This window comes from Mus caroli, unplaced genomic scaffold (genome assembly GCF_978045245.1).
Source record: "Mus caroli unplaced genomic scaffold, Mus_caroli_1 scaffold_10, whole genome shotgun sequence".
Taxonomy (NCBI): Eukaryota; Metazoa; Chordata; class Mammalia; order Rodentia; family Muridae; genus Mus; species Mus caroli.
The window spans coordinates 102,942,395-102,966,702 of NW_028227265.1; the positions used below are offsets into that span (position 1 = coordinate 102,942,395).

The window sequence follows — 24,308 nt, forward strand, 5'->3', positions numbered from 1 at the left end:
GGGAGGTTTAAGTCAGACGGCGATACACAAGACCTTGTCTCAAAACAAACAAAACCCTAAGACTTCCTAACAATAAATAAAATCACACTACCTTTCAAGGTTTGTGTCTGTACTTCAGGTTGGGTGTGATACAAGTTCCTTCTGTCTTGTTGGATGGTGGTCTCTCACACAAAGCCCTGTAGCCACCACCATGATCTGTGCCAATGAAGGTCTAAGCCCCTGGTGGAGGGGACAGAGCATCTCTGTCCTGACTCTTCATAGTCCTGAGTGACCATGGCATTAACACCATGAGAATGTCTACCCAAAAGTTTCCAGAGGGAGGTCTTTGCCTTGGGTTCAGAAGCACCCTGACCCCGGGGGCAGTCAGCTCAGCTGATCTGCTAAGAAGCAGATCAGATGTCTCCTCCCCCGCTCACTAATCCAGCTCACCTTTCCATCGAGGCTGTCGGAGCATCTGTTAGCCTCCCAGGTGTGGACATGGCTCATAGACACCCCCCCCCTCCATAGACTCTGGAAGGGGGCAGATACTGTTCTCCCCACAGAGATCACATTACAGGGCTTGTGAACATAATCCCAGCCCCCCAAATAGATTCTTGATACAACTCACGGCCCTCTTAAGGAGGGCGGGACAGCTTGGGGAATTCCAGAGTCTCTGAGAGCAAAGTTTTCCTAAATGATTGTCGCTGTGAGGTTTGCTTCTCTGGCCTCTTTGTTTGCAATTCTTTCACTTGGTTCCTGCTACTGCTACCAAACTGAGCGCTTACGGTCAGCCTAGTATGTTTTCAAATATCCACTTTGAGAAAGGACACAAGTGTCTTGTCCTATGAGTCCCTTTAACTTGACAATTACTAACAGAAAGCTTTTGTTTAGATAGATAGACCAAACAAAGAAGACCGGGGAAATGGTTACAGAGTATTTAAACAGCATAAATAGAAGCTTTCCCAAATCTGGACTTCTGGTAGAAGTTAACCCCCAAGGTCCAGCAAGCACCTGCCCATCTCAAGCCAGGTAGCCTTGACTGCTACCTGATGCGGTTACTTTGACTCAATGCCAGGATTTTCCCTTAAGGACGATGCCCTTTAAAAAGAGAAAGAGATCGCTGTTTGGTTTTCAATCTTAAATGTTTTCCAAAGCCTTGTATTACATGCTGCGTGACCATCACGATGGCTTTGCCACACAAGCCTGGGGACCTGGGTTGGATCCTAAGAACCCACTGTGGAAGGAGAGGGCTAGTGCCTTGTAAGTTAGCTGTCCCCCACACGTGCACTGTGGTTTATCAGTGCCTGCATGTACAGACACTGAGGATTTTGGTTGTCAGCCTGTGGCACTATTGGAAGATGGCCCAAGTGCTAGGAGGGAGATGTAGTGAAAATAATTTAGGCCGTTGGGGGTATGTCCTTGAAGGGGATGCTGGGAACTCTACTCCTTCCTGAGTCTCTTTCCTGGCCACCATGAAGGATCAGCCTTATGTCCCAGCCAGGATATGCTGTGGCAACACACAAACTTAGGGCAGGAAGAGCCAATCTGAAATGAGAAACCCAAATAAATCTGCCTTTTTCAATCGATCACACCAGGCTCTTCGCTCCTATAGTGGGACTCTTAACCACACAGTACCTCTGTTTTGAACATACCCTCATGAAGATGACCATAATTTGCAACAATCAGTACTTTCCCAACATCTGCTGATAAAATTCGGAGCTGACATCCACCTGCCGAGAAAAGCCAGGTCCTTTCTGAAGCATGACTGCCACCTATGGGCCACAGCGGGGATCTGCTGCTAGAGGGCCCTCTGCTATCAGCCTATCCTTGGAAAACGTTTGCAGGATGTTGTCTGTCCTTCAGCAAACCCAAGGTGTCAGCACACAGCCTTCCTCACCCTTGAGCTTAATAACCAAATAAGCAGAACTTGTGTTCGGGGCTCCCCTTTCAGCACCGTCTTCAGGATCCCTACAGCCCCCTCCCTCCCAGGGCATCCTGACCATCAATTCTGACCCCAAACTGGCTTACTTCGTCCAGCACCTCCCACAACCAAAAGCTCAAGGGTGAATGGTCTCAGCATTTTGGTTCTCTGCTTTGTCACACAGAAAACTGTATCCTGAGCTCTGGAAAGGGTCACGTTGGTGACACAGATGCAGCCTCCACAGAGTTGAAGAGAGACCGTTGCTTTTGACCACGAATATTGATGAGTGATAGACTCAGGCTGCACCTTCACTGCAAAAGGGAGGCACCAAACTTTTAATTTTTGGTCAAGGCAGATATTGAGTCTATTAGACAAATGAGACAGACTTAGAGACAGGAGACCCTTAGCTTCCTAAGTCGCATCTGGGTGTCGAAGGGCAGATTCAGGTAGGTGTGGTGTCATGTACCTACAGTCATGCACAGGAAGAGTCCAAGATTCCGGCAGGGGGTTGTTGCAGCCCAGGAGTCTGAAACTTCCTAACCTGTCTGACTTTGAGGTTTAGAAAAGCGGCCATCGAGCTCTGCTTAGTCGCATTGCGCTTACACAGCTTTCAAGCCAAGAGGGATTTGTAGATTTATGTGATTTAAAGAAAAATCAAGGTGATGGTATTCATTACATGAAATTCAAACTTTAGTGTTCACAGAAGGAGATTCACTAGGCAGAACCATACTCATTTATGTTCATGGCTACTTATGTCTTTGGCTATTTTCAACTTTATAATAGCAGGGTCAAATGGTTTCAGCACAGTCCAACATGTCTTTGAAATCCCTTGCTATCTGGCCTTTTATACAAAAAGCGTATCACTATTCTAGAATTGATATTGAGGCAAGGAGATAATGTTCTTTGATTCTAGTGGAATTATGAAAATAGCTCAGACTGGGAAAATGGAGTCCACATAATTCAGTCCCCTCAGAGACTTTGCATAAGACCAGATAGTTTTCTAGATCTACAGTCTCCCAGAAGCACAGTCTGGAGGAGTGTCTAGTATCTCTGCTGAGTGCAGTAAAATGGGTCCTGTGACCACTTCTTATCTATCACATGTCAGCTAGGAGTGGTGGCACACAGAAATCCCAGCGGAGGCAGATGAGCATGAATTTGAGGTCAGCCTGGACAATAAGGGTTTATCTCAAAATATTGTTTTTCAAAAGAAGAGGTAAAGAAAATGTTAACAGATATCTTTAGTTTTGGATGTTCAAGAATTGGGCATATTACTCCTCTTCAGCCATATATATATATTCCGTGTGTGTGCATGTGTGTGCACACATGTGTGAGTTTATGCGTGAGAATGTGAGTACATGCTTGTGTGACTGTGTGTATATATAAATACACACACACATATATAAACAAAAGGGAAAGGTGACTAAGACCTAGACAAGTCCTGTCCATACTCCATACTGTGGCTCTCTTGTCAGTGGGTGCTGGACACTAAAGAGCTCAGGTGATGGAGAAGAAACGAAATCAAAACAGCTCCAAGGCCTGATGAGACAGCCAAGCTTGGAGTGGCTACAAGAATCCTCAGAATGAAAGTGCCCTGGTCCCAAAGTTGCGGTCAAGTGAGCAGAGAGGAACACAGCTAGGGCGGGGTCACACACCTCACTGGTGGCTCACACTAGATTAGAAAGATCTAAACAGATGATCAGAGGAATTCCATCTATTTAATGCTTCTCCCGGGCCCAACCAGGACTGCTATTCATAGCACCTGTGCCTTTTTTTACACAGTGTTAGCCCTCCCCAAGATGATCAGACTGCAGGAATTTGCAGTCATAGGGAAGGTGGGCAGACCAGACCGACAGTGTGCTGGAATAACTGTATCTAGCCAGGGGCAGGGCAGATGGGATTCCTTGTCTCCAGACCAGCCTCTCTTTGAGCACATTCCTTTCTGGTCTCCCTTCTAGAAAAAGCCCTGATCTCAAAAATTGGCATTGCACACACGGCCCATGCCTGACAGTCTTCCCAGCAGTCTGTCTGAGCTGTCTGGAGCTACCTCTTCATGTCTGCTTACCCAGAAGCTCTAATGCAGCTATTGTGGCAGTCTCTCAGGAGTGCCTCAGATAAAACAGACACCACTGTGGGTGGCCAGTAGCTCTCAGCAGAGTGGATGACAGGAAGTACCAGAAGTACCAGGAATGAAATACCCGAAGTACCAAGAGCTGCAGTGACACATGCCAGCAATCTGATTCGGTTCTGTGTATAATGTAAGAACATCAGAGCAGAATTGGTGGCATGTACCTGTGACACACTCCAAGACTGAATCAGGAAATGAGGGATGGAAATCAGCCTAGGGTACACAAGAAGACCCTGCCTCAAAAACTTTAAAAACATTCTTGAAAACCCATTATTATTTCTAATACTAACGGTGTTGCTTCTAGCGATCTGAGTAAAAACATCAGCTGCACCGTCTGAAAAGCATACACACATGAAAAAATCGAAATTATGAAAAAAATAAAATGAGTAGCAGTCAAATTAGTAAATCCTCCCCCCCGCCCCCCCCCGAGCTGGCCAGTGAGCCACCACTCCTCATCCTCCCATCCTATCATCCCCACTCGACCCCTCTTTGTTCAGCCCAGACAGGAAATTGGGGAATGGAAGCTCCTGGACAAAGAGACCATCCTTTCTGAAGGCAGGACCTGGAAGAGATGCCTGCCCATGTACCTGTCAGTGATAGGAAAAGCTCCCTGACAGAGGTAGGGAATCTGGGACAGGGAGAAGTGCTGGGCCTCAGAGTCAGTTTCACGTGTGTGTGTGTGTGTGTGTGTGTGTGTGTGTGTGTGTGTGTCCCTAACCCTTACCCTGTGCTTATGCTGTGCAGATGCCAGTGAGATCAATCTATGGTGTTCTTTCTCAGTTTTCCTGGAACTCAATGGATCAGGCTGAACTAGAACTCATAAAGATCTGTCCGCCTCTACCTTCCCAGTGCTGGGATTAGAAAAGGTGTGTGCCACCTCGCCCAGGCCACTTTTTTAAAGAATCCTTTTATTGGGGCCGTAGAAATGGCTCTGTAATTAAGAGTACCTGTTGCTCTTTTAGAAGGCCCGAGTTCTGCCCCTAGCACTCACTCTGGGCCACTTGCAGCTACCTGCCATCCTAGCTCCAGGAGATCCAATGCCTTCTGACTATTGCAGGCTTCTGCACACCCGTGACTATAATTACACTGACACATATACATAAATAAAAGGGGTTTTATTTGTCTGTTTTTGTTTCTCGAGACAGTTTTTCTCTTTGTAGTCCTGCTGTCCTAGAACTCACTCTGTAGCCCAGGCTGGCCTTGAACTCACATTAAATCCGCCTGCCTCTGCCTCCCTAGTGCTGGATTAAAGGCGTGTGCCACCACTGCTCCTCTAAATAAAGGTTGTAAGAGAAGTATCTGCTCTGCAGATAATTCTTGCAAGGCCCAAGACCTCTTTGTAAATTTAGAAGGAAGTGTCATCAGAGCAGGGAAGGACAAACAGCTGGGTGACAGACAAAGCACAACCTATGGTCAGCAAGCTGCCCCTTTTCTCAACTATAGTTCTGGGAACACACAATCTCATTGGATACAAAGGAAGCCCATGGCATCTCACTCCTGATTATAACTCTCCCGGGAGCAGCTAGCCTTGCCAACTCAACTCCGTCTTCCCGAGGTTCAGCTCTTCCAGCTGAGGAGTCACCATGAACGTGGTCATTGTGTCACCTGGGCTCTTTTGATGAATAAGCATCTTTTCTCTTTTGGGGGTTGTTGTTTATCAGTTGCATGGGAATATATTGATGTTCTAAAGAAGGTAGCTATACTCCTTAGAGAGGACCCTGACTTATGAAGAAGGTACAAAGGCACTATCTGGAGTTCACTCTGTACAATAGTTTTCTGGTTGGTCTCACACTGCCCCTCCAATGGAAGCTGAGAATGAGTCAACAACCACCTGGAAAGACTGCACGTTCTCCAGTGTCAGCCCAAGAAGCAGGAATTCTCCACAAACTTGAAGCCCTGGTGCCAATGAGGCCCTGTTGCTCTCAGATTCCTAAACTCTGGTTGTTCTCAATATTTAATTCATTTTTTCCCATTTTTCCAGATACAACTGATTCTAAAATTTCCAAGTTTTTCATTGATACTATTTCCAAGCACAGTGGTACACATTTCTAATCCTACCTTTTAAGGTAGGCTCAGGAGGATTATTTGAGCCCAGGAGGGTTGGTTTTGTTTTTGGTTTTGTTTGTTTACTTTTAGATAGGGTTTCTCTCTGTAGCCCTGGCTGTCCTGAAACTACCTCTGTGGACTAGGTTGGCCTTGAATTTACAGAGATCCACCTGCCTCTGCCTCCAGAGTGCGGAGATTAAAGGCATAGACCACCACCACCACCACCTGGCATTGAACCCAGGAGTTTGATATGACCTTGCGAAATATAGCTAGATCCTGTCTTCTAAAAAAATTTGTGTGTGTTATTGTTGTTGGATCAAACACAGGATGCTGATAGACAAGTATTCTATCGCTGAGCTAGCCCAATGAGCGCAATTAGGTTTGGTTTATAAAATAATCTCAGAGGCTGGAGAGATGGCTCAGCAGTTAAGAATATGTACTGTTCTTACAATAAGCCAAGCTGTGTTTCCAGGATCCACATCATGGAGCTCACAACCACTCCAGTTACAGGGGATCAGACCCCCTCTTCTGCCGTATGGGCAGCTTTGTGAACATGCGCCTGCACCCACATGTGCACATAGCTACCTGAACACACACACACACACAATTTGAAAATACAATCTTAAAAAATAAAAGGCTGTCAACCAGGTGTGGTGACATGTGCCTGTAATGCCTGCCCTTTGGAGGTGGTGGCAGTAGAGTTAACATTTCAAGGTCATCCTTGGCTACACAGCTCATTTGAGGTCACACTGGAATACATAGGATCCTATATCTTTCAAGGTTTATTTTACTTTTATATGTACAGGCCCATGTAAGTGTATGCTGTATGTGTGTGTGCGTGCACACACCCATGGGTGGCCTTGGAGGCCAGCTGGAGTTACAAGCAGTTGTGAGCTGACCAATGTGGTTATTAGGACCCAAACTCATGTCTTCTGGAATAGTGCCCATTACTGTTCACCACTGAGCCCTCTCTCCAGCCCCATGGCCTCCTACTTCAAATAAAAAAAGGTTGGAGAGATGTCTAAATGTTTAAGAATGCTTGCTGTTTTGCCAAGGACCTGAGTTTAATTGCCAAAGCCCATGTCTGACAGCTTCCAACTGCCTGCAACTCCAGCTCCAAGGGGTCTGAAGCCCTCTTCTGGCATTGAAGGATACCTACATAGGTATGCAGATACATACACACAGAAACACACATGTAATTAAAATGATAAATCCTTTTAAAATATTTTTGTTCCTTAATTTAAACTCATTTATATAACACCACCGTCTTATATAATTTGTGCTGCCATAACAGAATACTTTCAAGTCTGAGTCATTTATAAGAAGCTAGAATTTTTTTTCTCACAGTCCTGGCAAGCCCAAGATCAAGGCACAAGCTTGGTGTTTGGTGGGGGCTGCTGTCTCTTCTAAGAGAGAGTCTTGAAGACTGCATCCTTCAGAGGGATGGAATCCTATGTCCTCACAAGGCAGAAGGTTTAAGGGCAAATGGAATATATCTTTTTAAAACTGTATTGGTCCATTCTTAAGTGCAGAGCCATCATGGCTGCAACTTCCCAAAGACCCCATCTCTCAATGGGGACTAAGTTTCCGACACAGGTGCTCAGAACAATGGCACCAACACATTAAGCACATCGAATTTGTAATTTGGTTTTTATAGTGGTATCACTGAAAGCAATATTTTACTCAGGATTCTTTGATATACATAAAACTAAGAAGTCTGGAGTCAGAATCTTAGGGCATCTTAAAGCTCAGGTTATTTGTTTCCTTTGGCTGTTTTTGTTTGTTTGTTTGTTTTCTCTTTTTTGTTTTTTGTTTGTTTTTTTGAAACAGGGTTTCTCTGTGTAGCCCTGGCTGTCCTGGAACTCACTCTGTAGACCAAGCTGGCCTCGAACTCAGAAATTCGCCTACCTCTGCCTCCCAAGTGCTGGGATTAAAGGCGTACGCCACCACCGCCCGGTCCTTTGGCGCTCTCTCTCATTTGTTTATTTATTTTACATATATGAGTACACAGTCACCAACACACAAGAGGGCATTGGATCCAATTACAGATGGATGTGAGCCACCATGTGGTTTCTGGGAATTGAACTCATGATCTCTGGAAGAGCAGCCAGTGCTCTTAACCCCTGAGGCATCTCTCCAGCCTCTTGCTTTTAACTCTTGATTTCCTGCCTTTACTTTCCAAGTGCTGGGGCAACAGGCACGTTATATTAAAGTTCAATACAAGATCAAGATTGTTTTTCCCTTTTCTCTCTTAAAAAAAAATTAAGAGAGGGTCTAGTTAGCCCTAGCTGGCCAGGCACTCACTCTGTACATCAAATTGCCCTTGGACTCAAAGAAACCTGCCTGCCTCTGCCTTCTGAGTGTCAGAATTAAAGGCATGTGCCACGTGGATAGCTCAAAGTTCAAGGTTTTAAACATGTCTGAGTCGGCCTGTAGCTTCCAGTTTGCCAAAAGTTGAAGGGGAGAGAGGAGGCGTGTGTGTGTGTGTGTGTGTGTGTGTGTGTGTGTGTATGTGTATGAGAGAGAGAGATTGAGATGGATTGAAGGCCAGATGTAGTAGCACATGTCTTTAATCCTAGCACTCAGAAGGTAGAGAGAGGCAGATTTCTGTGAGTTTAAGACTATCCTGGTATATATAATGAGTTCCAGAACAGCCAGAGATATACAGTGAACCTTGTCTCAAAGTAAAAAACAAAACAAAACACCCAAAACAAACCAACAATAAAATCCGATAATTTAAAATGTACTCTTACCAACTCCTAGCCTCCATCAATGCAGAAGCTTTAATATCATCAGATAGCATCTGAAACCCATGGAAAGGGTTTCCCCATATTCTGTAACGTTATTACCAGTGGTCCCTATCGTATGATATATGGCTCTCTTTGTTCTAAACCTAATGCAATCTTCATGTAACCACTTAACAGTTCTGTGTGTTATTTGGAGAAACTTGTTCTGTTCCTGGGCTCAAGTCCTCCTCTTTGGCTCTAGCATAAACTCTTGTGCATCCTCTTTGAGGAGAGAACTATGGTTTTTCATGCTATTCTCTGAAGATATCTAAAACCACTCAAGATTTTAGTTCATTTTATTGTATTTATTTAGAGACACGTTCTCACTAAGTTGCTCTGACTGGACTGAACTCCTTATGTACATCAGCCTGGTCTCAATCTCTACCTCCTGAATGCTAGGATTAAAGAAATATGTTGGAAAACAACAACAAGAAGAGAGACTTTGAAAGAGAGACGGCAACTTAGTGTGGGGAGGTCCGTAGAGTACAACACAATTTACTGCTCTCTTACTGCAGAGTGATCTATTTTCTACTACGGTCAAACTTAACGTTCCTTACTACATAGAAAGGGAAAAACTGGTTCCACTTTTTTGAAGGGAGTTAAATCAGGCATGGTAATACAAGCCTGTAATCCCAGCATGTAGTAGGCAGAGGCAGGAGGATCAGTATTCTAGGTCAGCCTGGGCTACATAAGCATGATAGGCTAAAAATAAATAATAAATTAGATAATATATTTTAAAAAATAGTGTTTCGCAGACAACAATTCCTCATCTGTGGTTTGTGTCAATTCCCCACGTGGCCTAACCACAAAACCCCAGAGAGCCTGAGACACAGTTAAACCCAGGAACCTTCCTTTCTAACTCAGGTTTCTACCCGAGTACACAGAAGGGATCGGAAGTGGCGTGCAGCCGAGGGGAGGAGCAAACGCCAGCCGATTGGCCAGCTGGCCGGAGGAGGATGGTGCATCCGGAATAAGCGCCCCTCCACTTTACTGCCGCTGCCCAGTTACAAGTTCTCCAGGAGTTGGTACCTGGCGGCCGTACCGCAGCCCTGGGCCGACCGACGAGATGCCGAACGGAAGCCGCTGCCCGGATTGCGGCTCCTCCGAGCTCGTGGAAGATTCGCATTATTCTCAGAGCCAGCTGGTGTGCTCCGACTGCGGCTGCGTGGTCACCGAAGGGGTCCTAACTACCACCTTCAGCGACGAGGGCAACCTCAGGGGTACTGGTCTTGAACCCGGGGATCGCCAGCCTTGGGCGGTGGAGTCCTTAAACCCAGCTCCCCCTTCCCAGCCTCCTCCCTTTCTTGGCCATGCGCACAGTTAAATGTGAGAGAAGTGGGCTTTAGTAAACAGATGAGCTGGAGGAGGGTGCGATGTGATTTCTCAGTACCTACTACGGTGTCTGGCATTGGGTGGGTATACTGGTTCGTGAATGAACGAAACGAAAAAGGTTTCATTCATCTTGTCAGACCTGGTCAGTGTTGAAGGAGTGCCGGTAAATTATTTGGAAATGACAACACGAACCATCATCTCCTAGCAGGTTTTAGCACTAATTGGCAACTTGCTCTCCTCTGCGTTCCACGCCATTGCTCTAGTACAGCGGTTCTCAACCGGTGGGTGGTGACGGCCTTGGTGTCCACAGAATCTTTCACAGGAGTCCCCTAAGACCATCCTGCATATCGGCGGTTTACATTATGATTCATAATGCAATTCATAATTCTCTTTTTTTCTGTAGCTAATGCAATCTTCGTGTAACCATTACAAAATTACAGTTATGAAGTAGCAATGAAAATAATGTTATGATTGGGGGTTACCACAACGTGAGGAACTGTATTAAAGGGTCGCAGCATTAGGAAGGTTGAGAACCACTGCTCTAGTCCTTGGCTAATGCAGCCCTCAAAAGTGAATGTATCAGAGAAATTATTGGAAAATCACAATTGCCAGTGCAGCTTTTTAAAATATAGTTCTGTCCTATTTTACATAGATGGGTATCTTCTCTGAGGTAGAAGTAGAAACACAGTCATTTGAAATCTCCCTGGCCTTATGCAATCAGAGGGCAAGGAGGAGGTGAACGAAGGCCAGCTGTGTAATTTGTTGTTTGCTATTTTACAGAAGTGACATATTCTCGAAGCACTGGGGAAAACGAACAAGTTAGTCGCTGCCAGCAACGAGGTGAGAATCAAACTTTTTTCCCCCTTAAATTTCAGTTTTGCTTTTATTTATGTCACTGTTTAATGTTTTGATATTATGTGTATGGGTGTTCTAACTGCATGTATGTGTGTATGCAGCATGTGCATGCCTGGTGCCCATGGAGCCCATGGAGTTAGAAGAGGGGGTTGGATCATCTGGAATTGCAGTTATAGATGGTCATGAGTAGCCCTGTGGATGCTGGGAAGCAAATCCCAGGTCGTCTACAAGAGTAGTAGTGCCTTTTAACTGCTGAGCCATCTCTCCAGCCCAGAGCATCAACCTTTTATGACACCGTGGCCTTAAAGACTTTTTTGTTTTGTTTTGTTTTTGTTTTTCAAGACAGGGTTTCTCTGTGTAGCCCTGGCTGTCCTGGAACTCCCTCTGTAGACCAGGCCTGCCTTGAACTCAGAAATCCGCCTGCCTCTGCCTCCCAAGTGCTGAGATTAAAGGCGTGCACCACCACCACCTGGCTGAAGATGGTTGTTTTGATGACCTAGTCTGTCTGTGTGTCCTTGTTTACTGGTGTCAGGCACGCTGAGAGAGAACAGTTGTTAACGTGGCGTGTGCCTACAATCTCGGCACTCTGGGGTTGAGGCAGGAGGATAGAGTTTGAGGTCAGCCTAGCCTACATACTGAGTGTGTATTAAAAACCAAAAGGCATAGAGGTAGAGGAAGGTTTGGGTCTGCACAGGGAGCCTGAGTAAAAGCATGGCTTTGGAGCTAGGGGTAGGTCGGTGATAGAATATGTACCTATCATGTGTAAGGCTTGAGGTTCAATCCCCAGCACCAAAAAGAAAAGAAAAGAAAAAAAAAAAAAGACATTTTGCCTTGTCTGTAAGTTAAAATACGAAGGTGGTGGATTGAATGTGACCTTTCTACAAGTGTTGTGCACCATTGGAAGGACCATGGTTCTAAAGGGCTAGGAATGTAGCTCGGTGATTAAAAGGTGTGCCCAGCATGGTTGAGGATCTCATGTAACTCCAGCCCCACAAAACACACGCCATATCAGGTGTCCTGTTAGCACAGAAGGGCGTATTATTTGTGCATCTGGTATATATGGCAAGTTTAACAGAAGTCAATTAAGCCCTAGCAGAACTTGCTTGCAGTTGTACTCTTTGACCTCTCTGCTTCCTGCATGTTTTCCTAGATCTCCGTCGAGTAAGAGACCTGTGTCGGATTCTGAAGCTGCCGCTAACGTTTGAGGATACAGCAATTTCCTACTACCAGAAGGCATATCAGCTGTCTGGCATCCGAGCTGCCAGGCTGCAGAAGAAGGAAGTGTTAGTCGGATGCTGTGTTTTAATCACCTGTCGGCAACATAACTGGCCCCTCACCATGGGAACCATCTGCACGCTGCTCTATGCCGATCTGGATGTGTTTTCTGGCACCTACATGCAGATGGTAAAGCTCCTGGGGCTGGATGTGCCTTCCCTGTGCCTGGCAGACTTGGTGAAGTCTTACTGCAGCAGGTACTGGTCTAGGAGGAACACCGGGCTAGGCTGGATCCTGGGCATTCTTTCACCCAGAGCCTGTCTCAAAGGATGCGAGGGTCTTTCCTGTTTTGTGCTTACTACTACTTATGCAATTTACACACGTTAATACTGTTTATACAGTTCCAGAACGTTGTAATTTCAAATCCCTTTTCCATCATAGGAGTGTGATAATTAAAAAAAAAAAAAAAGCCTGTTAGCCAGCCTTGGCATAGTACTGCTGAGTTGTCATTTCCTGCTTTATGAATGGCAGTCAATGGAATTACATGGCGGGGGCCACGTAATGTGCAGTGACCCCGTTCCAGCAGGGTCACCTCTATATAGAGTCCAAAGATGCCAGTTAATGGTGGGTCAGGGTTAGAGGGTAAGGCTTTACTGGGAGTTTTGGTCATTGTTTTGTTTAGACAGTCTCATACAGCCCAGGCTGCCCTTGCTCGCCTGGCTTTCTTGCCCCCATCCTCCCAGTGCTGGGATTACAAGTGTGCACCACTGTCCTTAGCCTGCCTTTTGTTTTGTTTTGTTTTAATGAATTAGGTTTTTTTTCTCACTAGTATACTTTAAAACAAAACCACAAAGTGGCTGACCAAGTATGATAGCACACATTCTTATTTGTTGTTTTTTTCCAGACCGGGTTTCTTTGTGTAGCCCTGGCTGTCCTGGAACTCACTCTGTAGACCAGGCTGGCCTCGAACTCAGAAATCTGCCTGCCTCTGCCTCCCGAGTGCTGGGATTAAAGGCGTGCGCCACCACTGCCCAGCCAATGGCACACACTCTTAATCCCAGCACTTGGGTGACTGAAGCAAGAGGCTCAGGAGTTCTAGGCCAGCCTGGACAACATGGTGAGACCCTATGTTTTAAAAAAAACAAAAAGCAAAACACCAGTAATGGTTGGAACTTGGTCATATCCTAAGTAGATGCAGGTAACAGCACACTTTCCATAGAGCGATCAAGGACGTTGGAACTGTGCAAGGGGAAGGCGCTCAACTCTGTTAGTGCCCTTCACCTGGCAAACGTCTGCCCCCTGTCCTCAGTCCCTCTCCCCAGCAAGCTTGGGTGTTTCCAGGACAAAACAGCTTCCCAATCAATCTTGGGAGGATGACACATTTCACCCTGAAAAGGCACTGTGATCATTCATTCACTTGACCCTCACTTTGGTGTTTCAGCTTCAAACTGTTCCAAGCGTCCCCATCCGTGCCAGCCAAATACGTGGAGGACAAAGACAAGATGCTGTCTCGAACCTTGCAGTTGGTGGAGCTGGCAGATGAGACGTGGCTAGTGACTGGACGGCATCCCTTACCCATCATCACTGCAGCCACCTTCCTGGCATGGCAGTCTCTGCGGCCTTCAGACCGGCTGACCTGCTCTCTTGCCCAGTTTTGTAAATTGGCAAATGTGGACCTGCCCTACCCAGCTGCGTCTCGCCTGCAGGAGCTCCTGGCCGTGCTCCTTCAGATGGCCGGCCAGCTGGCCTGGCTACAGGTTCTAAAACTTAACAAGCGGTCAGTGGTGAAACACATTGGTGACCTTCTCCAGCACCGCCACATGCTGGTCCGAACAGCTTTTCGAGATGGAACAGCAGAAGTGGAGGCCAAGCAGCAGCAGCAGCAGGGACAAGGACAGCAGGACGAGGTGGGGGATGGTCCCTTCGATTTGCCCAAGAGGAAACGTCCCGCCAGTCCCACTCCCCTCCTGCCCCCCTGCATGTTGAAGCCCCCCAAGCGGACCCACACCTTGCCCTCCGAATCTGCAGTGACTGGTGATGAGGATATTTCGGATAGTGAAATAGAGCAGTATTTGCGCACCCCTCAGGAAGTTAGAGACTTTGAGAGAGCCCAAGCTGCTAGCCAGGCAGCCATGCGTGTCCCTAACCCTCCCTGATGCACATTCTTTAAGGTGTCTTCAGTTCTGACTGCAATTTATTAACAGGCCTGTTGTGTTGCAAGAAATGACTCTTGGCTGTTTCTTTTTTAAAGAAACCAAGAGTAGCCTTGCTGTTAATTGGACCCAAGGTCCTAGAGAAGATGGGAGGCAGATGCGATGACTGTGGTGGTGGTGGTAGGGAAGTGCAGGTCACTGAGCCAGCTGTCTATAGAGTCCAGGATGAATCCTTCCTAAGACTGCTAAGGAGTCTGTCTGTCCAGCTCTCTCCTACCCTAGTGTGCAGTAAATGCATTGCTGGGGTGAAGGAGCTGCATCCTAGTGCTATCAACCATTATATATCCATGAGCACGAACAGCAGTTCCTGGCCGGTGTCTGGTCTAGGCTCTAGTGGTTTTGAGTATTCATAAGACCCTTTACATCATTAACAAAAGGACCATGGGTGGGCAACAGCTGTCGCTCAAAGAGTTTTGCAAGATTTTAATATATTAAAACAAAGAGGCATCTGCTGGAAAACATTCTATTGTATAAAACCAGAGCTTTTAAAACGTGTTTTCTTTGGCACTTCATCCCCTCCCTCCCCTTTCCCCGGCATATTGCAAAAAGCTCTCCGGTGCTAAGGCATCGGCAGGGTAAAGAGCAGCCAGCTTATGTGGGAGAGGAATACAAAGCTTTTCCTCTAATAGTGTCTGTGCAGCAAAGCATAAATAACGGGGCCCATCTCAAAGAGTATGGAGTCTTCCCTGCTCTGTCCTCTCGCTTGACCAGAGCTGGGATCCCTGCTACTTCCCAGAGCCCAAGGGTTCCTCTACTTCCATGTGGTTCTGTATTAAAAGGCATCTTGAGTTGAGGAAAATGGGGGCTGGAAGCATAGGCAGCCTGGACCCAGGCGCTGCCTTGAGTGTGGTTGGGTTTCAGCGTTAGGAGGTGGTTTGGCACTTTGGGTTTCTAACTGAGGTTAGAAATCAGATTATTAGCATGGCTTTGCCACAGGAGCCTCATGGAGGCATTTCCCCTCAGTCCCCCGGAGTTGGAGGGCTGGGAACACACAGTGGGTATTATAATTGAGCAGCTAAGCTGAGCCACTTGCAGACCACTGTATAGGTTGTGAGACCCACACATCAGCTCCCTCCCCTTGAGTCTTAAGGCACCTGCTGGCAGTATCACTTCCCAGGTGTGTGTGGGTTCAGGGTTTGCTGTGTGAACTCTGCTGGAAAAACTGTACCACTCCCATAGTTAGGGATTCTGTCTCCCTAATTATGCACCTTTCCCACCTGCCTGCCTCCTGAGGGACAAGCTCCTCTCTAGAGCTGCCCACCACACTGCCCTACCCCTCCCACCCCCACCCCCCTTGCATAGTTAATCTGAAAGGCAGCACCTGTTACGGCTCCCTGGCTCACCTGCTGGGATGGTTTCCCAAGCCAAAACTGGGGGAGAGGCCTGGGATATTGGCAGTCACAGGATACCTTGCCGGGCTGGTGTGGAGAACCCCACCCGGGTCTCCCTCTCATTTCCTGAGCCTACCTGGGCTGGGCTCTTCAACTCAGTTTATGGGTTACCCTAGGGACCGATGGATGTTTTGTGCCTACCTGGCAGGATACCAAGAACTTGCCCACCAAAACTGGTCTGGGATTGTCTGTCGCTACTGCTGAGGGACAGTCCACAGTAGTGGCAAGCATCTGCCTCCCTCCCCCTTCCCTAGCCTGGGTAACTAAAGATGGTGGACTCAAGGGCAGCATCGGGCGTGGCCGCCTTAAACCTACATACACATCAGTAGACAGCTTGGACCGCCCAAGCCCGCGTGACCCGCCCATCCTAAATCTGGACCTAGACGGTGGTCTCGCTTTTCCAGAGGCCAGTCTTCATGGAGCCTCCCGCTATGGCCTCTGCACCAGTTACACTGGCATCCTCATACTTGCCCCCTTTGGGGGCACCGTTAAGACTGGTAGTGTTGAGCGGATAGGAGCGGCGCTTGCTCTCCCTCTCCAGCGCGCTGCCGCTGCCCTTGAGGTTGTCACGGCTGGCGCTGCGGCGCTGCCCGGGGCGCCCCGTCTCAGGGATTGGCGCGGCGCTTGTGTCACTGCCCTCCGACGGCGTAAGCATGGGCTCACCCTCGAGTGGAAGACCGTCTCCCGGACTGTTGCGGCTGCTGCCCGGGTAGCTGTCAGACGGGCTGTTGTGCAAGCTGCCGCTCTCACTGGACAACAGCTCCGGAGCTCCTGGGGACGTGCCCGCGCGCAACGCCTTGAGCCGGCTCTTACCACTAGTCTCTCCGGCTCGGTGCCCCTTGGCCCGACTCTTGTGTACTCGGCGCCCATGATGCAGGTTGTTATGGTGCCGGGGAGCTAGGCTGCCACGGGAACCGGTGGGCTCTGGCTCTCCATCCCCGCGGGCGGTCACGCTTGCCTCGCACACCTGACTCTGGGCCACCTGCAGATTGGTGAGTTTGCAGGGGGGTGGCGGCGCGCGGCCACTGCTGCCACTTGGGGAGGACTTGAGAGAGGCTGGTCCCTCCCCCAACACTGGGGATCCATCCTCCGTAGAAGTCGGCAGGGCCCGGGCTGGGGCGTGGGAGGCCGAGGGCGAAGCAGGAGGGCAGCAGGCGCGCCAGGAAGCCCGGACATCTCTACGTCTGGCACAGTGGTGAGTGAAGACAAACAGACCAAGAGCTGAAGCTGCCACACCGTACAGACAGCTACACACCACTCGGGGCAGCCAGCGCTGAGACACCGCCAAGGCACCACAAGCCCACATAGCCAGGTACAGGAAATGCGTGGTCATCAGCGCCCCCAGCTGGACTCCAGGAGAATATACGCCATCACCATCCTCTGGGGGCGCAGGTGTCCCTACTCCTGCGCTAACTGTAGCCAAGAGAGAGCCAGAGTCACTCAGGAGGACGCCACTACTCCTGAGCCTGGTGGAACCCCTCAGCTCCTCCCCTGGCTCCAGAGAGAGCCTGTTACCCTGCTTTGGATTCTGGGCCACATGGCCCCGTAAGTGAAGGCCCGCACACAAGAAGTAGATCCAGGTGATAGGCAGAATCAACGCCACCGGTATGTAGAAGGCACCAAGGCTTGGACGCCACACCAGCCAACAACTAGGGGGAGACAGAGAGGTAGTAGATGAAGAGTTTGGAGAGCGCCCTGGAGGCGGGGGCACAGGCTGGGTGGTTAATGAGGGAGGATGTGGAAGTAGAGAGGAGAGGCAGGACCTGGCTTAAGTCAGCATGCAGGGGCTCTCTGGCTGGGCGGAACAGCAGGCATGGGGCTGGTGTGAAGGTTGGGCAGGAAGATGGTGGTGTTGAGGCAGGAGGGAGTGGTGCTCACTAGGGACTGTGGTCCCGGTAGTTGTGGATGTTGACCGCAGCGGTGATGCCGCAGATTATGAGGGGGATCCCTCCAGCAATCAAGTAGAACCTGGGGAGGGGGAGCGGAGGGGCGGGGTTTAAAGGTCAGAGGGATGGACCACTGGAGATAAGGGAACCAGGCGCTCAGAGCCCTCAAACTGAGTCTCTGTCTTTTCCTCTGCTCTCTTTAAATCTGTGTGATTTGGGGAGGAGGGATGGCGCAGGTAGAGCTTGGCTAAAAACTGTTCTAAGAAACAAGAACCATGGCCAAGCGGCTGGCTCTCTCTCTCTCTCTCTCTCTCTTTTATTTTTTTTAGTACAATGCCCTCTGGTGCCACCCAGGGATCTTGTACTCATCCCCACCCCACCCACCCCCAGCGTTGCCACACCCATCTTGGGTCCTGAGGCCCTTCTCCCAGCTGATAGCTGAAAGCACTCACCGGAGCATGGGGCGAGGACCAGGCGGGGCCGCATCCCCTTCTTCCGGAGGGGGCGCCCTCCAACTAAGCTCTTTGTGGAGGACTCGAGCCTTGACCCCCATCCAGAGCAGTGACGACAAGGAAGAGTAGTGCAGAGTGATGCCCACCTACAAGGTCAAGGCACCGAGGCTTGGGACCTGAGTTGCTGACTGGGCTATACCCTGGACTGTCAACCGAGCATGTTCTCACTATCCTCTCAGCTCCAGCAACCCGCCGGGCGGGGGGGGGGGGGGGAGGGGGTCATCACACTGATCCTAGCCCGTGTCCTCTCTGCTTCCATCCAGGGCTCTCTCCCACCCTAGGGATCCTCTGGGACCCAGGCATAGCTGTCTGGCTGGTACAAGACCTCTCCCCACTGCAATCCCCACTCTCCACTTAGCCCCCATCTTCAGTGATCTCAGAGCTAGCCTGACCTTTCCTGTTATTCTCCACATCACCCCTTCCCAGCCCTGCAAAGCTAGCAGAGAGAACAGAGGAGTCGGGGCTAACCCCATGCACCTTGTTTCTGTTGTTATGCTCCCCCCTTCCTCTGAAGGCACCCTATATTTTAGAGTCCTTACCGCTTGACAAACCATTTGGTAGTTGGTGAGAGTGACACCCCCCACAAAGACAGCAGAGGTCATGGCCATATGGAAACAAAGGTTCAGCAACATATGCCAACCCTTCCGGGACACGTGGATGGAGCTGCCTCAGGAAAAAAAAAAAGAGTCTTTTATTAATGAGCTATCCAACCACTCACAGGGTCTCAAGACCCGTGGGAGAGCCGAAAAGAGAAAGACATGTTCTCTATGAGCACGTTATGTGCTCTAGGCAATGGGGAAGCAGTCCTTCATCTCCCCACCCCCAAAATACGTTGTCCAACTCCAGGACCTGATCAGGTTATGTGGGCTTTCCTGAAGGAGAAACATCTGCCAGTCTATGGCAAGATCCTCCCCCGGGCCCTGCCCCCGGAGCAAACCCTCACCTGTGGTTGAGGATGTACGTGATGATGGTGGAGAAAAGACAGAGTAGCAGCAAAGCTGTGCAGGGGTACACGACAGGATGCAACCCAGCCCCAGAGCCTCCTGCCTCCCGAGGGAATGCATTCAGCTCCTGGAAAAGAGGGAGCGAGAGGGCTGAGCTGTCCCAGTCTGTCCCTAAGCCAATTTCCCTCGCACCGACCCCTGCCAGCCTTGACCCCACATCTGAATGCTTCAGTCCATTTGGTAGATAGAACATAAGTGTGAGGAGCTGGCCTCAGGGAACACTGGCCATCCTGTCTTCTCTCTGCCTTGCCCCTTTCAGTGTTCTGCCTTTCCGGGGGGGTTCTTTTCAGATGCCCAGTTGAAAACTCAAGCGTTATGGGGAAGGGCTGGGGAGATGACTCATGGTTAAGAGCACTGGCTGCTCTTCCAGAGGACCTGGGTTCAATTCCCAGCACCCACATAGCAGCTCACAACCATTTGTAACTTCAGATGCAGGGGATTTGACACCCTCACATTGATATGCATGCAGGCAAGACACCAATGCACATAAAATAAAACAAGAAAGAAATCATAAAAAAAAAATAAAGTTCCAGAGGAAGATTGTCTGTAATACGGCCGTGTCTCTGCTCAGTGTCAGCAAAAGTTGTATGAGGAGTGGGCCGAGGGAAGGAATGACTAGACATGTTCCCGGGCTGCTTTTCAACTAGAATAACTCAGGTCACAATAAGCACGTTGATACATGCTCATTATTCTAGCATTTGGATGGCAGAAGCAAACGGATCATCAATTTAAGGTCAGCTGTGTAGTGGGCTGGGTTACAAGAAATCCTATCTCAAAAATCAGAAACCACTCAAATGGCAGTGTGGCACACATCTTTAATCTGAGCACTGCAAGCAGAGGCAGGCAGATCTCTGAGTTCGAGGTCAGCCTGGTCTACAGAGTGAGTTCCAAGACAACTGGGGCCACACAGAGAAACTCTGTCTCAAAACAACCAACCAACCAACCAAAAAAAAAAAAAAAAAAAAAAAACCAAAACAACAAAACCTCAAACCAACCAACCAAACCATACTAAAACCCAAAAGGGCCTGAGGCCAAAGCTAGATGGTTCCAGATCCCTCTTGAAAGATAAAGGGCATGTTAGAGGTTAAAGGGTCATTTCCCATGAACTTTAACATCAGCAGAGCACAGGGTTGTTGTCCATTCTCTAGTTTCTTGTGGCTTCAAGTGATCAAAGTCCCCCAGTCCCTACCTCCCACACATATTTCCTTGCCTCCCTCCCCGCATCTCTGCACACTCTCCCTTCCCCCACCATTATACGCACCATAAGCACAGCCACATTGCCCAAGTGCTGGCAGTACAGGGCGCTGACGTTGGGCTGGCTGTAGCGGAGCCTGCAGCCTTCAGAACTCCAACCTCCAGGCCCATCCTGGTTCCACCAAGCTGCCATGGGGTCAGCTCCTTCAGCCCAGTGCCTCAGTGACACAGCCACGGGCTCTGTCAAGTTTCCCACACCACAGCCACCTGCAGGGGCAAGGACGTCCATGCAGACACATGAACCTGTCAGGAAGGTTGCTGAGCGTGGTAGGAGCATACGGGGACAGACACTGCTGACCTGGGGACAGAACTAGATACAGTCTGGGTTCAGGATACCCCAGGGAGACTCAGGCAGGGAGTGAGAGACAGACAGGTGACACTGCTCCTAACAGATTGCTAGATGACTGTCAGCTGAAGTGTGCACCCTCAAGGGAACAGGCACAATGGTCTGTGCTCAAACACTAGAAACTGTCTGTGCTCAGCCCACTAGAAACTGACATAAGCAAGGCACTTAACAAGGGTCCCCACTGAGACTGGAAAGAGCCTATTTTAGGAACAGGAAGGGATCCCGAGGTAGTGACAGCAACACCTTCATGGCACACAGGAGACCCTGCATGACATGTAGAGGAAGGTATGTGTGTATATGTGTGTGTATGTGTGTGTGTATACATGTATGTCTGTATGTATGTCTGTATGTATGGTTATGATAAACCAATGGGGCCTGAAGGCGCTCTGATGTGTCTAGAGGTTTTTTTCAGAGGAAAAACCTGGTGACATTTAGGTCTCGTTGTAAATGGAGGTTGCCTTGGCAACCAAGGCCAAAGTTTGTTAGGTAGAAGGAAAGACTTGGAAAGACACATGTGGGCAGGCGGTGGGGGAGAAGCTGCTCTTGATGGGACAGCCCAATTAAAGCCAGGGCTATAGTGTTGGGGATCAGACAGCCAACAAGGTAGTGAATCTCTCCCCACTTCCAGTTACCCCTCCCACTCTAGTCTCTAGCCTGTATGCTGTGTCTGGAAGCTCTGACTGCCCCTTGGGGTCAATTCTGTCTGTCCCACCTTTAAAGGGGACAATGCCATGGCTATCTTGCCCTTTTGGACATTTCTCACCAGGGCTGCTGGCCTATTGATTCGAGGAGCCTCTGGTTGGAATAGCTCAGGTGTGTGTGTGGGGGGGGGTATTATTCAAATTCTCCACTACTCAGGGAGGCAACATCCATGGCCTTCCTGGTTTCCTACTTTTAACACCTGAGTATTAAGTAGCGCTAAACTTCCAGGATGCGCTCATGCCCTACTGCTTGCCTGACCAGGGGCCATGTGCATCAGTGCAAGAAGCCTGGAGTTTGATGCAGAGGGAAAAGAAGTGAGGCTTTGTGCTTGTAGGCTTTCTGATATGTCAGATGCTCAGAATATAAAACTGCCCTTCGTCTGAGATGTAAAACCATGTCACTTTTGGTGGCTTCATCTCCACCAACCCTTCTTTTATAAGACATCTCTATTCCCACCCTTCCTTGAAAAACTGGTAAGGTTTCTGCCATCCTCTGCTAACTGAACCATGGCAATGGGGGTGGGGGTGAGGGAGACACGGAGGTGAGAGGGAGGGCAAGACAGATAGGCAGGAAGTTAGTCCCTTACTGGTTCCTGCAAATATGACTGGGGTGGCCACACCACGCCTCTTGCCAGGCCCAGCTGCTCCAGGACGGGAAGTGTTGTTGCCGTGGCTGCGGAAAAGACGGCCATTTCTGAAGACCAGCAGTTGCAGGGTGCAATCTGGAGGGACTGGGGGAGCCAGGGCAGCCGGAAGGGTTGAGAACAGGCTGGGGGGCAGCTGGATGGAGGCCAGGGCCACGCTATTCTGAGGGGACATAGGAGGTCCTCAGAAATACTCAGCAACCCTGGGCTTTGAGGTCTTCCAGCCCCTTCCTGTATCCTGTGCGGTCCCGCCTCCCACCTCCCACCCACCACCTGACACCTGCATCTCAGTACCGCCCACCTCAGCTTCTAGTCCCCACACCCACCCACGCTCTTCCCTTCCCCCGGTGCCCACCTTGATGTGGAAGGATGACAGAGAAATGTTGGGCCTCCCAGTGGTGCAGCGGAACCTAAGCTGCTGATCAGCTAGGGGTTCGGGCTCGACTGGGGCATCCTGGCCGGGGCTGCTTGGCTGTACACCCGACACTCCTACCTCCCTCCTCTGGAAAGCCGTGCAAGTCAGACCCACGTAGCTGTGAGGCTTGATGAGGTAGGCCTCCAGTGCCACATTCCTTGAATTCTAGGGACAGGGAACTTGTCACCCAGTGTCTGAGATAAAGTGGTCTTTTTTGCGAGACCACACATTTCCTTGCTTCAGATCTCCCTTTATCCTTCACTGTCTCTTCAAAGCCTGGAAAGTCTTAGGTGTGCCATGGAGTCATCTATATGCACACTTGTGCACACATGCGCGCATGCACAGGCACACGCACACACGCACCCACACCCACATGTACACATGCACACACGGGTGTCTTCCAGCCACGGGCCTTCTCCTTCTCTTGGAAGCATTGCTGCTCCAGTATGCTCACTATCTTCTACCTGCTATTTCTGTTGCCTGCACCGCAGCTGTCAGCAAGGGTCCATGTCTAGCTCCCATATGTCCCCAAGTATCTAGCACAGCATCTTATATAGAGATGCTCTACCAGGCTAGAGATGTCACTGTCCCTCAGTGAACTTGTGGCACTCCTCATTCCATTCGAAGTGCTGTCCACCCTGCACAAAGCCTCCCTTTTCCTGCACCTCACACCCACTATGCTTCTATTTAACTTCGGCCAGCTAACCCTCAACTCAGCCCCCAGCCAGAAAGCCCCGCCAACTGTCGACAGTTCACAGCAAGCTGTGCTTGCCACCATGCTACCAGAGCCTGCAACATGTCCTGTGTCCTGGCGAGGGGGAGGCATGTCCCTTCTATGAACCAACTGCTACACTCTCAGGCTCCCCTCCCCCTGAACGGTCCCTCCCGCGCCAACCTACAGTACCACAGAGATGTGCTGGGCATGGGGGCTAAGGGCAGCTCCTCCGATTCGCTCCAGGGCACCCACAATGCCACTGCAGGCTTTGTCTTCTCGCTGGGCCAGCCACAAAAGGTGTTCATCCACCAGCATCAGGTTGCTGGCCATGTCCACCATCACCTCCACCAGCTGAGGGAGGGAGGGATGGAGGCAGGGCCGTTACCAAGGGCAGGGGTGGTATTGGGGACTCAGCATGAGGCTTGAGGTGACTGGAGGACGCTCCAAAGGATATGCTGACTCTCACCTCTTTGATCTGGTCAACGTAACCCAAAAACTTCTGGATCATCTGAGCCACATAGACCACGTCCATCATGTCTGAGAAGCTGGCGGCCTCTGCAGTATACACTCGCAGCTGGTGGGCCAACGTCAATGCATTGGAGGCATTGATGGGCATCTGGGATTATAGGGGGGGTGGTGAGAAGATCAGTCTGATTTCCCCTTTCTGTGCTAGAACTAGCCTCTGGGATTCAGGGCCAACATGGGAGAGGAACCAAGACCATCTACTGAGACCGTCATGGTCAAAAGTGTCCATGGATCCCTGATCATCACAACTCTAGGCTATTCAAGTCAAGCACCACCAGCCTAAGGATGGTAATAAGGCTATAAACCAATGTGATGGTGGATAGGGAAGACAGAGGAGAGGAGAGGCCTGACCCTGGCCTCCAAGACAAGCACAAAGGGATTAAAAAAATAAAAAAGTGTCAGTCCACAGTTCTTGCTGTTACCTCCTTTTTGAGACAGGATCT

General features: G+C 49.5%; 2 protein-coding genes across 4 annotated transcripts in view; one reads left to right on the forward strand and one right to left on the reverse strand.

The window, feature by feature from the left end:
- The first annotated feature begins 9,848 nt into the window (after positions 1 to 9,848).
- Positions 9,849 to 14,936, forward strand: Brf2 (BRF2 general transcription factor IIIB subunit). Of its 2 annotated transcripts, XM_085844046.1 has the most exons (5): positions 9,849 to 10,077; positions 10,970 to 11,029; positions 12,195 to 12,516; positions 12,942 to 13,016; positions 13,701 to 14,936. In XM_085844046.1, the coding sequence occupies exons 1-5, from the start codon at positions 9,924 to 9,926 to the stop codon at positions 14,413 to 14,415; spliced, it is 1,326 nt and encodes a 441-aa protein (XP_085700172.1). In that variant the 5' UTR covers positions 9,849 to 9,923; the 3' UTR covers positions 14,416 to 14,936. The 2 variants fall into 2 exon arrangements, with proteins under 2 accessions (XP_085700172.1, XP_021026233.1); XM_021170574.3 differs by lacking the exon at positions 12,942 to 13,016 and having other exon boundaries at positions 13,701 to 14,922.
- Adgra2 (adhesion G protein-coupled receptor A2) overlaps positions 14,870 to 24,308 on the reverse strand; it is a 37,805-nt gene continuing 28,366 nt past the window's right edge. Inside the window, exons 10-19 of one of the 2 annotated variants that reach the window (XM_021170573.3) lie at positions 23,807 to 23,956; positions 23,530 to 23,691; positions 22,566 to 22,790; positions 22,154 to 22,373; positions 20,527 to 20,726; positions 19,205 to 19,332; positions 18,801 to 18,924; positions 18,202 to 18,347; positions 17,742 to 17,831; positions 14,870 to 17,512 (exon numbers count right to left, since the gene is read on the reverse strand). In XM_021170573.3, coding sequence (XP_021026232.1) covers positions 16,243 to 17,512; positions 17,742 to 17,831; positions 18,202 to 18,347; positions 18,801 to 18,924; positions 19,205 to 19,332; positions 20,527 to 20,726; positions 22,154 to 22,373; positions 22,566 to 22,790; positions 23,530 to 23,691; positions 23,807 to 23,956 — 2,715 coding nt within the window. In that variant the 3' untranslated portion in view covers positions 14,870 to 16,242. The remainder of the gene's footprint in view (positions 17,513 to 17,741; positions 17,832 to 18,201; positions 18,348 to 18,800; positions 18,925 to 19,204; positions 19,333 to 20,526; positions 20,727 to 22,153; positions 22,374 to 22,565; positions 22,791 to 23,529; positions 23,692 to 23,806; positions 23,957 to 24,308) is intronic. The other variant, XM_085844045.1, reaches the window with a different exon arrangement.